This window comes from Hippocampus guttulatus, chromosome 8 (assembly GCF_054856545.1).
Source record: "Hippocampus guttulatus isolate MCC_2025c chromosome 8, RoL_Hgut_1.0, whole genome shotgun sequence".
Taxonomy (NCBI): Eukaryota; Metazoa; Chordata; class Actinopteri; order Syngnathiformes; family Syngnathidae; genus Hippocampus; species Hippocampus guttulatus.
The window spans coordinates 16,754,066-16,766,158 of NC_141268.1; the positions used below are offsets into that span (position 1 = coordinate 16,754,066).

At 45.5% G+C, this 12,093-nt stretch overlaps 1 protein-coding gene across 2 annotated transcripts in view; it reads left to right on the forward strand.

Moving 5' to 3' along the window:
* foxp4 (forkhead box P4) overlaps nucleotides 1-12,093 on the forward strand; it is a 91,394-nt gene that overhangs the window by 45,653 nt on the left and 33,648 nt on the right. For both annotated transcript variants that reach the window (XM_086117720.1, XM_086117722.1), the window contains exon 3: nucleotides 4,316-4,405. In XM_086117720.1, coding sequence (XP_085973846.1) covers nucleotides 4,316-4,405 — 90 coding nt within the window. The remainder of the gene's footprint in view (nucleotides 1-4,315; nucleotides 4,406-12,093) is intronic.

A 12,093-nucleotide genomic window follows, 5' to 3' on the forward strand; every position in this document is an offset into this window, starting at 1 on the left:
CACTGTGTGTCGCCGAGAAGCGACGTCGTCTAGCGGCAGACAATTAAAAAGCGCCACCAGGTGAGGTTACTCCTCGGTGACAGCCGTGCTTCTGGCTTGTGTGTTTGGAATGGCTTTCTTGTTTTGGTCACTTCATTCAGCCGGAAACGCGATGCTACAGTACAAGTGATCTCGTTTTTTAGGTTGATAGTACAACCGGGTTGTAACTTTGCAAAGTGAGACCATCCTAGCTTTATTTAAGATGTTAGGGTTGTGGTGCCGCGAACTTTGGAAGCAATATTATGTACTGCAATTGTTGTAGTGGATGGTTGTTCTCAAAATATTTAAAATATATATTTTAATATATTTGTTTTTACAATGCAATACTTACTGTGATGTTTTTTTTTAAATCTTACACACAATTCATATTTTTTTTAACTAATACTAATAAAAACATAACTAAAATGGAGCATTAAAAAAATAAGCCAAATAACGACTAACGAATCTGCTGTGAAAACTAACATAAGTAATTTCATTGAAAAAAAACCCTCACCTAAATAAAAAGTAACTGCAGTGAAAATTCCTAAAGTATTTCAAACCTGCTCTGTGTTGGAAGGGGAAAACAATGTCTTTTTGAAGTGATACCATAATTGACATGATGTATAAGGGTACAAAAAACATATAAAAAGTGCCCTGTACTAAAATGGTCTAAAGGTGAAAATGACCTTGCATGTAAGCGACATTTGTGTGTATGCAATCAGCCCATCCAGCGCCTCTTAATAAGTCACCAAGCAGTGCGTCATTGTACTGTTTGCCAACACTAAAAGTGGAGCCATATTCACGATATATCTCCAGCCGACTTGTTTACTCTCACACCTCCACAACTGCGGAATCTGGGAGATGTACGCTCCCTCCCTCACACTCAATTTTATGCTCATTTCCCATTTTGTGTGGAAACGTGAGTTGTGCAATACCTAACCTTCTCAATAATGATGTCAAATAACTACAGAAATAACCACTGCGATCGATAAGAACGTGCAGTGGAAGTTTACCTTTGACAAAACATTGAATAACTGTTTCCTAATCATTATAATAATAATTATTATCCATCCATCCATCCATCCATTTTCCGAACCGCTTAATCCTCACTAGATTATTATTATTATGTTTTTGTCTTGTGAGTCAGACGTTGAGTTACGAATAAGCTTGGGATATGTGACTGCTCGAGTGAAGTGAAATGGAGAAATTGAGGTACTTTAATGCCCTCGCGTGTGGGCAAGGAGAGCCACATATTGAACGGGGCAAATACTCAAACGCGCACGAAATGAGATCACTCGCAAGGAGTAGTTGCTGTAGACAGCCAACTCGTGCAAAGACGCTCACTCGCAATCCAACTCTCACACCTGGTCAGTCACTAGGCCACACCCCTAGTAGGCACACATCCGATATAGGAATACAGTGATCCCTCACTATTTCACGGTTTGTTTATCGCGGATTCGGTATATCGCGGATTTATCAAACATATTCATATTTTTTTTTCCATATACATGGAGTACAAGTACTGTATATGTTGCTCTATGTGACTGTTTTGCAGCTTCTCCCGGACTTTTTGCGGACTTTAAAAAAAAAAAAATTACCTGTATATGTTAATTGGTTGCTACTTTGCGGATTTTCGTTTATCGCGGGTGGTTTTGGTCCCCATTAACCGCGATAAACGAGGGATTACTGTACTGCAGTCATACCACGATTAGACATTCTAAAAGTAAGTATATTTGTTGACATTCACTTTTGTTTTTATATAACACTGCTCCCCTTTCTCTCTTGAAAACAGAACAATAGCACGCCGAATCGTTTGAACTGGGAAAACTGATTTGATGTACAAGTCAACTGAGTCACACTGTATTTCATTTGATTTTTATTGTATTATAACGGAATGAATCAATCGTATAATTCAGTTGTGGTGCATTTCCACAAACTGATGCATGAATCCACTACACCCTAATACTGTTTGACTATATACAGTAAAGTAACTCACCCCCCGCCGCATGTGTATTTGTCACAGGCTTTCCAAAAGGCACATCTATGAATAGAGGCGTAGGAGAGGAGACAGGCATCACCTCTGCTCTGTTCTAGCGTTTATGAAAGCCATAAATGGTTCTTTAATATAGTGGTAATCAGGGTGGTAATTTGGGTGGAATTGTCCTTTATTGTTGCCAGACATTGGCTTCCCAACTCCTGCCAACACACACTCACACCAGAGACAAAAGCGCACCCTCGCTCTCGGGCAGACGTGGTGTTCAAGGCCTAATTCACACCACATGCCAACAAACTGGGCGGTTGTGTGTGTCTGTGCTTGTTTTAATGCTGAGGTCAAACCAGTAAATGGGAGGGGGGTTCCCCAGATTTTTGTTCAAGTGTTAAAATTCATGTGTGTGTGTATGTTTACAGACGCGTCCACCGCCACATCTGTGTATGTGTGTTTTAATTGCGGTCTCAGCAAAAGTCGCAAGTGCGCTCCATCCAGATGGTTTTCATCAGGGCGACTGCACAGAGCATTTCTGTCTCTTTCGGCCTCCCTCTAATCTCCCCGCTCTGTTTTTGCAATTAGACGTTACTTAATGTGCCAGAGCGTCTAATTTGACAATTCATTAAATGTGTGACATTATACAGCGACTCTGCGCCGCACTCTTTCACAACAACACTCTTCTCCTCCCTCTCGTCGTCAAACGTGTGCATTAGATCTCATTTCTGGCTCCGAGCGCTTGCGCAAGTTATCGAAGTTGAAGAACATCCTGAGCGGCGGCCGTTAATATGTGCCGTCCGCGCACGCGCACACAGACGCTCATAAATCAATATTTACGAAGGAACCTTTCCCCTTTGAGTCAGAGGAAGCAAATGTGCATCCTGCTGTCTCCCCTCTCGAAGCCTCCATCACGAGGTTGCGTTTGCGCGCGTGTGTGTCAGTGTGTGCGCTCTCGTGTTTTGAAATGGGTGTTTTCTTGTTTTGTTTTCGGCACAGTTCAGACATTCCTGCAAAAAGACCTTTGCCTCTGGAACGGATTTGTCTTGACGACGGCCACGTCGGTATGGAGTTCGAAACACGACAAAGGGCAACGCTTTTTTTTTTTTAACGGCGTGAATACGTGGACGAATGGGAGCGATCGGTGAAGGAAAGTTCCTGGGAGTTTGTTTGTGTTCCGTGTTTGACTGGACAGCACTGGAGGGCAGAGAAGTGGGCGAGGAGGACTAGCGGGGGGGGAGGCGCGTGGCTCTTCGATGTGCATCAGGGTCGCCTTACATCACTCTGACACATATAAACACCGTTAAGTGACACACATGACGATCCCCTGACACACTTCTGCCTCAGAGGATGTGGGCAACCCATTTGGAACGGTGGAAGGAGCGAGACGCACGAAGAGGAGGAGGGAGGCAGTGAAGGGCGCAAGAGAGAGAGCGATGCGGGACCAAAATATTGAAAATGGGACATTTGTAATGAGTTTCAGAGGAGATAAATCACGTCAAGAGACAGTTTGAGTCAAGTATGCCATAGAAGGGAGTGGCCGCATTTTTTCTTCTCTCCAGAAGTTGAAAAGCACGTTGAGGTGTGTGGCTGAGTTTACATGAACACATCGGGTCATTTTGTGAGTGCAATATTTTTACACAGCCTTTCTTCTATCCTATTCTGAAACATGAATTGCCACAGAAAATATTGAGGATATATTGGGTCCCGTTGCCATTTTATAGCCGCGGGTAAAATGTTCACCTTTAAGTAAACTGCCACGCAAGTGCAAACGAAGTTCTATTTTATTGCATCAGTAAAGGTTAATGGAAGTAGAATAGGACAGAAACAATCCAACAGTTTATAACTTCAGTGCCGGATGTTGAGTCACTCAAGTAGAAGTAATGACTTGACAATAAAACACTCTCTCGTAACTTTGGTGATAACTAATGCATGGCGTCTACTTTGAATGTCAGTCTGCTTAGTTCTCGTTCGATTTTCTTCTTGCCGTCTCCTCTTAGCAACCCCCTGTTGCGGCTGCTCCTCCTTTTACAATACTTTTTTTTTTTTTTTTTAAAGCAAACATCATTTGAATCTTGCAGAATGCAGCTCCTACGACGAACGCTGAAGTCCCATACGCAGGTTGACTTGCGAGCGCTCGTAGACGGTCCAAAAGCCAAATTAGATTCTGTTTGACTTGGTAGCCATATTTATCGTTCAATTCCAAACGACATGCCCCTTGATCATTCATCCTTCGATGCGCCACTGTCAAGTACCGTTTAACCCCGGCGTCTCCATGTGTTCACGTTCACATCATGTCCGCTTTAACTCTTGCAGGCTCTTCAGGCAGCCAGACAGTTCCTCCTCCAGCAGGCCTCTGGACTCAACTCCCCCGGCAGCAACGAGGTCAAACAGAGCCCCGTGCAGGTCAGAACATACTTCAACACACTCACTAACCCGCAGATGTGCAGAGGTCTGTGTCCATGTCAACTCCACAATGTGATATAGGAACAGATCTTTCCTTCCTTATTACTTGAGCTTCCTCCTTTTTATCACCTTTGTCACATTGGGACAGTTTGATTTGTAGCCGTAGGTCACATTCGGGTCTGAAGTAAAGAGACGGCAGGTAAAACTGGGAAAATAACATCAATAAAAATCATCATAATCAATGAAAAACAACACGATCATAAAACATTGGCTTATGGATGAATTTGTTATTGTTAAAAGCAACCCACGCAAACTACAATTTACTTCTCCAGCAAAAGTTTTCATCAATTATATTGAGTGAAGGCAAAATCTTTTTGCACAGTGCCAAAAAAGCCACTAAATATAAGACCCGGAATTAAAAAAAAAAGAATAAAAATGAGGCATACACTTGAATCAAAAGCTGAACAGCAGTCATTTAAACTTCATCTACTTTAAAATCAAGATTGAGAGACCCAAATTAAACAATGTGAGTGTTAAGACACAAGCGCCTACTGTTTTCATCGTCATCGTGCTTTTGTCTCTGAATTCCAGACCTACGCCGACCCAATCGTGTAAATCGACACAAAATAACCAGCGTGTCGTCGCGTCTTCCCCATCGCAGCCCTTTCAGAAGTGACACATGGTTTCAATCTGCACCGCTGCTCCGTTTAGTTTGTGGCTGGAGAAAATGTCAACATTTTTCCCTATATTAAACCCCGAAGGCGACGGGAAGGAAAACATTGATACAACGTGATTCCAAATGGATTATTTTCTGTTGTTCAGACAGAAAAGTGATATCATTAACCTGGAATGACAGCTTTGGATGAAAAACATGGACGGAACACACGTTGACTTGACCTGCCTCATGTGCACATTCTGATGCGGGGTGTTACCTTCCACTTCCTTCCCTCGCTTTTTCTCCTAAAACACACACGGACATAGACGCACGCACACGCACACACTCACACACACTCACACACACACACACACACACACACACACACACACACACACACACACACACACACACACACACACACACACATCCCAAAAGCCCCTCCCTCCTCCCTTCTCTCCATCTCTGTCTTGTTTGTCTTGTTTGTTGGTGCCTGGCCTGTTAGCCTCCCCGCACTATCCAGGGCACCCGAGCTACATCTCTGTTGTCTCAGCTGTCAGCTCAAATGGTCACACACATCCTGCCAATGCACTCTAGGATGTGTGTTGGCAGGGTTGTATGTGTGTGTGCGTGTGTGTGTGTATCCTCAGTGAGCAAAAACAAGGTACATTAAAAAAAAAAAAGGTACTGTTTATTAAACGCCGGAGCAAACTGGACTTCCAAGGTTGTAATTTGTGGTTTAAAAGCCGTCTACTAGTTCTTGTAAACAGGCAAACCCTCATTATAAAGACAGGGAGATCCGCACCCATATTTTTAAAGTTGTTTTTTTTTTTGGCCGCACAAGTTGACATGACTCGGTTTCCTTGTCTGTCGTGTGCAACAGATTAAAAACTAGAAATGGCCATTCATTCGAGAAGCCTGCGGGAATCCTTAGAGAGGCTTTTGTATGACATCTGAGCAATCTGATATGAGGTTAAAGTAATGACATCACAAGAACTGAAGAAAAGCAAACATAAACAATGGCACACTCAGTCTAAATAATCTGTACAATTTGTTGGTCCAAATTAAAAAAAAAATTGACCACTGAAATGCCCATTTTTGATTGGCTAGTAAGTTATATTTGCTAATATGTTCAAACGTACTTGTTGGCTAAATACTAAAACCCTTTTTTTTTTTCTTCTCTCGATGCCACGAGGTATTGACTTGCGCAACACAAGTAAGCGTAAGTAAGGAAGAGATCCCTGTAAATGGAAAGATAGCAGGCCATATTTTAAGGTGGCGAGTGGCAGAATGGCAGAGTGGTCCACGCCAGGCACAAAATGGCCATCCTCAGGTTGCTCCCGGGGTGCTCTCTCACATGCAAATGAGTGTCAGACAATAATTAGATCTTTAGGAGCCTGATAATTAGATCCCCCCCCCCCCTGCCCCTCCACACACACCTCCCTTGTCTCTGAGGGACGGAGAGAGGGGGAAGACTTCTTCTTGTGTCTTGACTTCTCTGAAGTCATGGTTTATGCTGACAACAACTCGAATACTAACCCAGCCCCCCCCCCCCCCCCCCGCCCATTCACCATCACATTTCTCGTCTTTTTCTTCATTTGTAATGGAAGGGAGGGTCTGGACGGCAAGTGAAAGAAACTCCGAAAGATTGTATCTACTCTATGATTGGTTGTTCCGAGATGGTCTTTGTGTTTGACTGCTTGTGTGAGATATTATCGGTCCACTCGGTGCGTGCGCGTGTGTCACTGTCTCGTGTCACATCCGGGAGAAACTTGACAATAGCTTACGTCTCTCGACAGGCAATTGCTGGAACAATTGATGGCGTCCAGTGGAAGTGCAATACAAGTACAATAGTGTGATTTCATGTTTGAAGGTGATAAAATAAATTAAATCAATAATGGAACTAGATGCATTTGTATCGTCATTCAGTGCAATGTATGGTGATGCGATTCCTAAATCACGTCGACCCGGCTCGTTTTGGTGTGTCGGAGCACCATGTTGAGTTCTGTTCAAATGACAAGTTTTCATGCCAAATTTATGTTATGGTACGCAAACCTTGCGTAAATATAAAAGACGATGTTGCCTCCATACCGTGAGAGTAAAGCACGATCGTAGACACCTGAAAACATTCCGATGCTCTGAAACTTATCATGTCGTTGACGTTGCACTTCGGCGTCACGGTTATCTTAATCGCCGGCGGCATGAGCGGGCGCGAGCCCAATTGGCTGACACAGTAGCAATTGCCGCATTAGCCAGCGGGATGCGCGCCTGCCACGCACGCACAATGGCCACGCTTGGCACACGCTCATGTGGCGGGTGGCACATATATACTTGGAACTGTTCGCCTGGCACACTTAACACGTCGCCACTTGGCATATGCCCACATACAGATTACCGCACGTGCTTGGCGGAGGCCCATACGTGTGTAATTGAATCGTGAGGTGTCCTGTTTTCATGTATTATTGAGGAGCGTGATTAATTAGGAAAAATGTGAAAAGACTCATTAGAGAAATGTTAATGAGTTGCGCTTTGAAGAGGCCTGGCACCAGCACAGCAGGTTGCAGGGAGAGTCATGTCACGCCAAAGCTGAAGTTGTACTTCGGCGTGAAACCTTGTTCTGATGCATCTTGCCGTCTCAGATCATCCGTGCTGTTCCTGGTTTCAACCGCTGCACATGTGTGAGAAACTCAAGCACGCATTGTTTAAAAGTCTTTTTAGTAACCAACAAAAGTATGTGAAAAGATGAGTGCTTTGCCCCTCAGAGCGGGACTCAAGCAGCCCTTCTTTCCCTTCCCCATTATTTCCTTTTAAAGTGTTTTTCCCAAAGCACTCCTTTTGTCCACTCACTGAAAGTGTTTAGTCGACAGTTTCTCTCATTTGATGTGTGGGGGAATTGCAAGTGTGTGTGTGTCGGTGTGCGCGTGAGCGTCTGCGTCAGACAGGCGGGGACAGAACAAAGCTGGGGGTGCACGGGGTCCTGACAGTTTGTGAAGGGTGTATGGGAAGAGGTTGGGATCGGCCTTGTTTCTGGCCGGCACGGCACGGACAGAAGGTTCTGCTTGTGACCGCTGGAGTGTGAAACTCTTTATTTTGTGATTTGAAACATGAGTGAAATCAATAATGAAATATGGTCAATAAGAGCCACTGCTCACACTTCCCAATGAAGTGGCCCCAGTGTGTGTTTGCGTGTGTGTTTCTGGAAGTGTGTTGTCATTTTTATTCGGAGGCACTGGTGCGTTAGATGGACAGTAGAGGGAGGAGGGACCGGGTAGATTTTCCACTTGAACTTGATGGTCTGTCACTGTTCTCTGAAGTTTCTTTTATTTTCATTTTGTCTGTGCCCTGTCAAGGAGAATATTTGACGTGAGTGTGTGTCTACATGCGCATGGCCACAGTGAACAGTGCCCCCCCCCCCCCCCCCCAGCTCACTAATACGTCAATGGAGCCCCGAGTCCGAGTTCCCAGCAAACTGTCGTCCAGCGTTGCTCTTCTGCACACCCGCCGCCCCCTCCATCCGCTCACCCATGTGATCCACTCATCCGCCATCCGCCGAGTTCTTCAGTGCTCTCAGAGGCCCGCCGATGGAGACCCTTTCACACCCGTGTGTGTCTCTTCATACAGACAGATGCAGCATGCAGTGTTTTACGATGACGATGTGAAAACGCAGTCATAACTCACATGTCATCTTGTTACACGTAACCGCCAACCTCGGAGCAATATGCCAATTCAAGAGAAGTATCGCTGAAGCGCCAACATGAGACGTCCGTATGAGTTGTTCGTGTCCATCTGAGGGAAAGGAGGCGAGATGAGCAGAACATCCCCCGACTCCGCTCACCTTTCCTTTCCTCATCACCAAGGAAAGTGCGCCCCCCGAACCCCACTGTGGATTAATGAGGAGGAGTACTCACCGCACACAATGGAAGCCATTTTAATTCCAGTAGTGGTCTGACCCAGAGCTCCAAACACTCTACACAGTGGGGACTCCTTCACTTTTTTTTTTTTCGTCTCCATCGCCTTTCTACTTCAGTCCTCTCTCGTAGAGCCCACTTACTTTTGAAAAGCCTGCCAGCCCTCCACGCCCTCCTCTTATTACTTGGCAAGAGGAAGAGACGGGTTGTTTACCTGGGGAAGGATACCTTTTGTAAAAATAAGTCCGAGTTCAAGAAGAAACACGGCGCAGAACAGACTTGATTTGGAATGGAGGAGCCCCTTTTGAGTGTCCCTTCAGTGGCAGAGGAAGATTATGCACCAATCTAAAAAAAAAAAAAAAAGCTCAAGTTTCCATGTTGTGTGCACAGGCACATCAATGTTTGTGTGTGACAGGGAGAGGGGAGAGGTGGTAATGTTCAGTGACAGGGATAAACAGCACTGCTTTTTGCTCCTACCAGGGGAGCAAGCGAGGGGGAAGTGGGGGGGGGGGGGGGGTGTCAGCCTCTCTCTTCCTCCTCCCTTGTCATTTTTTTCAATTATCCCTCTCTACTGTGCGTCCCCGTAGACCCAGAGGCAAGGTGCACATCATTTAGACTGAGAGCCCGTTTAGATGCTGATGATGGCAGCTCTTCTTTTCTCTCAACTCCGCATGCACACAGACACATGCGTGCCAGTTTGGGCTTGACTCAGATTGTGTATCCGATATTCATCGTCTTTATCTTGTTCTTATTCCTTCTCTTTGCAGTTGTAACGGCTTCCACTCTTTCCACTCATCATTTAGGGCTCTGTTTCCGCGGACGGGCGCACGCGCTCTTCATTTTCATGCCGCGGCAAATCTAGTGTTCTGTTTTTGGGAATTTGGCAGACCGTGCTCCGCAGTGCTGGGTATTCTGGTGGATTGAGCGCACTTCAGTCAGCCAGTCAATCCGTCATGCTTCCGTCATGTAGGCCGCGCGCCTTACCTGCGCTGAATTTAAACGGAACGAGAGGAGCCGTCTCAATTGGTCGGGAATCTGTTCACTCCCACGACGGCGCAGATACCCCATCTACAAAAATGCTAAAAGTAAGAAAGCTTCAGCCATGCACGCAGTTCCACTTCACTTTTTGCGCTGGGCACGAAAATGAGATCCTTAAAGTGTGTCTCCAATTTTTTTTCATCCATTTGTCAAGAGAAACATTCAAGTTGTTCACACCAAACTAATCGAGCCGTGTCTTTCTACACCTTGCTTTGCGGAAACATAAAAGGGCCTTTCCTAAACCTTTTCTGCTACGTTAGAGTTATAAATTAGCTTAGCACCCCAGCCACACAGGTTTTGGATCTCGGCTCTGCATTCTGTTTTGAGTTTGCATGTTCTCTCCATGTTTGTTTTGGCAAATGGATGGATTGCTGGAAAGTGAATCCTTTCATGAAATAAATGTAGTGTTGGATTCAACTGGTATGGACCAATTTTGACAGAGTTGAGCGTCGGCCTTTTGTTGATACAAGAGACCACGATGAAAGGTGAAGATGGTAGCCAAAGTTCAGCCCTGCCTCGGAGATAATGCAGTCATTTAAGCAGTGTGTCTGGATATATAAACATGGAGCCTGGTCCCTCTCCAAGGCACTGGTTTAATATCAGATAGTCCTTCTCACCATCTTCTGAGGTTTCATCCGAGATGTGAGGTGGAGCTTTCCCTCATTCTTCTTTGAATGGAAAGTCATCAAGGGAAAAGAGGAGAGAGGGATGGATCCCTCATTGAAATGCAAGTTACATCCCCCCTTTCTCCTCTCTCCTCTGGGGACTCCCTGCCTTTCTCCTCCTTCTATTTCCCATCTTTCAGACGCTCCCTCTCTTCCTTTGTTAATCAGTTAAACTCCCTCTTCAAACAACCCCTCTAATTACTCCTCCACTCTCTGTAAACGACAGGGCTGTCTCTCGCATCTCGTTTCCATCGCTCCCTGCCCCCCTCACCACCCGCCCATAACCCCCCCCCCCCCCCACCCCTCCCGCTCCCGCACTCCATGGCAGGGGTTGACCTCTGTCAGCCACCAGTCGGCCCTCGGCAGTGTGCTCCTGTGCACGTGGATGACTGATTCCTGCATGTTAATGAAAGGAGTAATGCATTGGGTTAGGATGTAATATTATTGTATCTCAATGTTGGTGATGAATATGGTCTGGTTGAGCAGTCACATGATTGAAATTTGGGACAAAAACCTTGTCTCTCAAATATCATAAAACATCAGGATAAAAATGGTGAGGTGACACTTTCTTCACCGAGTCCCCGTTGGCCACACTTTATTAGGGATTTCTTAATTTTTCACACAGTGACGTCCTCATTTTCTCCCTCTGCCACCCAGCCCCACCTTTCTGGCACTAATCTACACACACATCTCCCTCTTTTAAATTAACATGCAACAAGAAAAAAAGGGGGCAACAGAAGGGGGGAAAAAAATGAAATGCATTTAATAAATGGCTGACTTCAAATCGCCGAGCTTTTCAGCCTCCCCCTATTCAACACCCCAATGAAAGGCGAGAAATCATTCACTGGGAGAGACAAAGCCGAATGAAAATATAATTCTGCATTGTGAGGCGCTTTTGTCCCGGCCCGTCAAATCGTTAATGGCAGGGCTTTTGTTTTGTGTCGTCGCTTACCGCCTGGCGGTGTCATATGGCGGTGGCATCGCCTGCCCCCATAATAACCACGCTTTGTGATATTAGATTATAGGGGCAATTAATGGCATCAAACCTTAACTACTCTGCATTCAGCTTGTCACACGCATGCATTCAGCCTCCCGTACATCCTCACACATAAGTTCCATATCTCGGCACTTGAGTCCATGGGGGGCATTAGCCGACATGTGGAAAGGTGCTATAACTCCAATAATTATTATGCCTCTGACTTGCAAACGCCAATGGTGGTGTGTATAAAATAGAACGTAGGAGTTGTCAACATGGAAGAATGGGATGCACAAGAGCAATTAATTACAGCTTTTCATTTGGCAGCCTTGAATGACAAGGCCCGGAGGAGGGGGGCACGCTGGCATGATGCCAAGTGGTGGGCAACATCGCTCCCACCTTGCTCATCCCCCCCCCCTCCCCACATCCCCTCTTGCCCCTTTTCC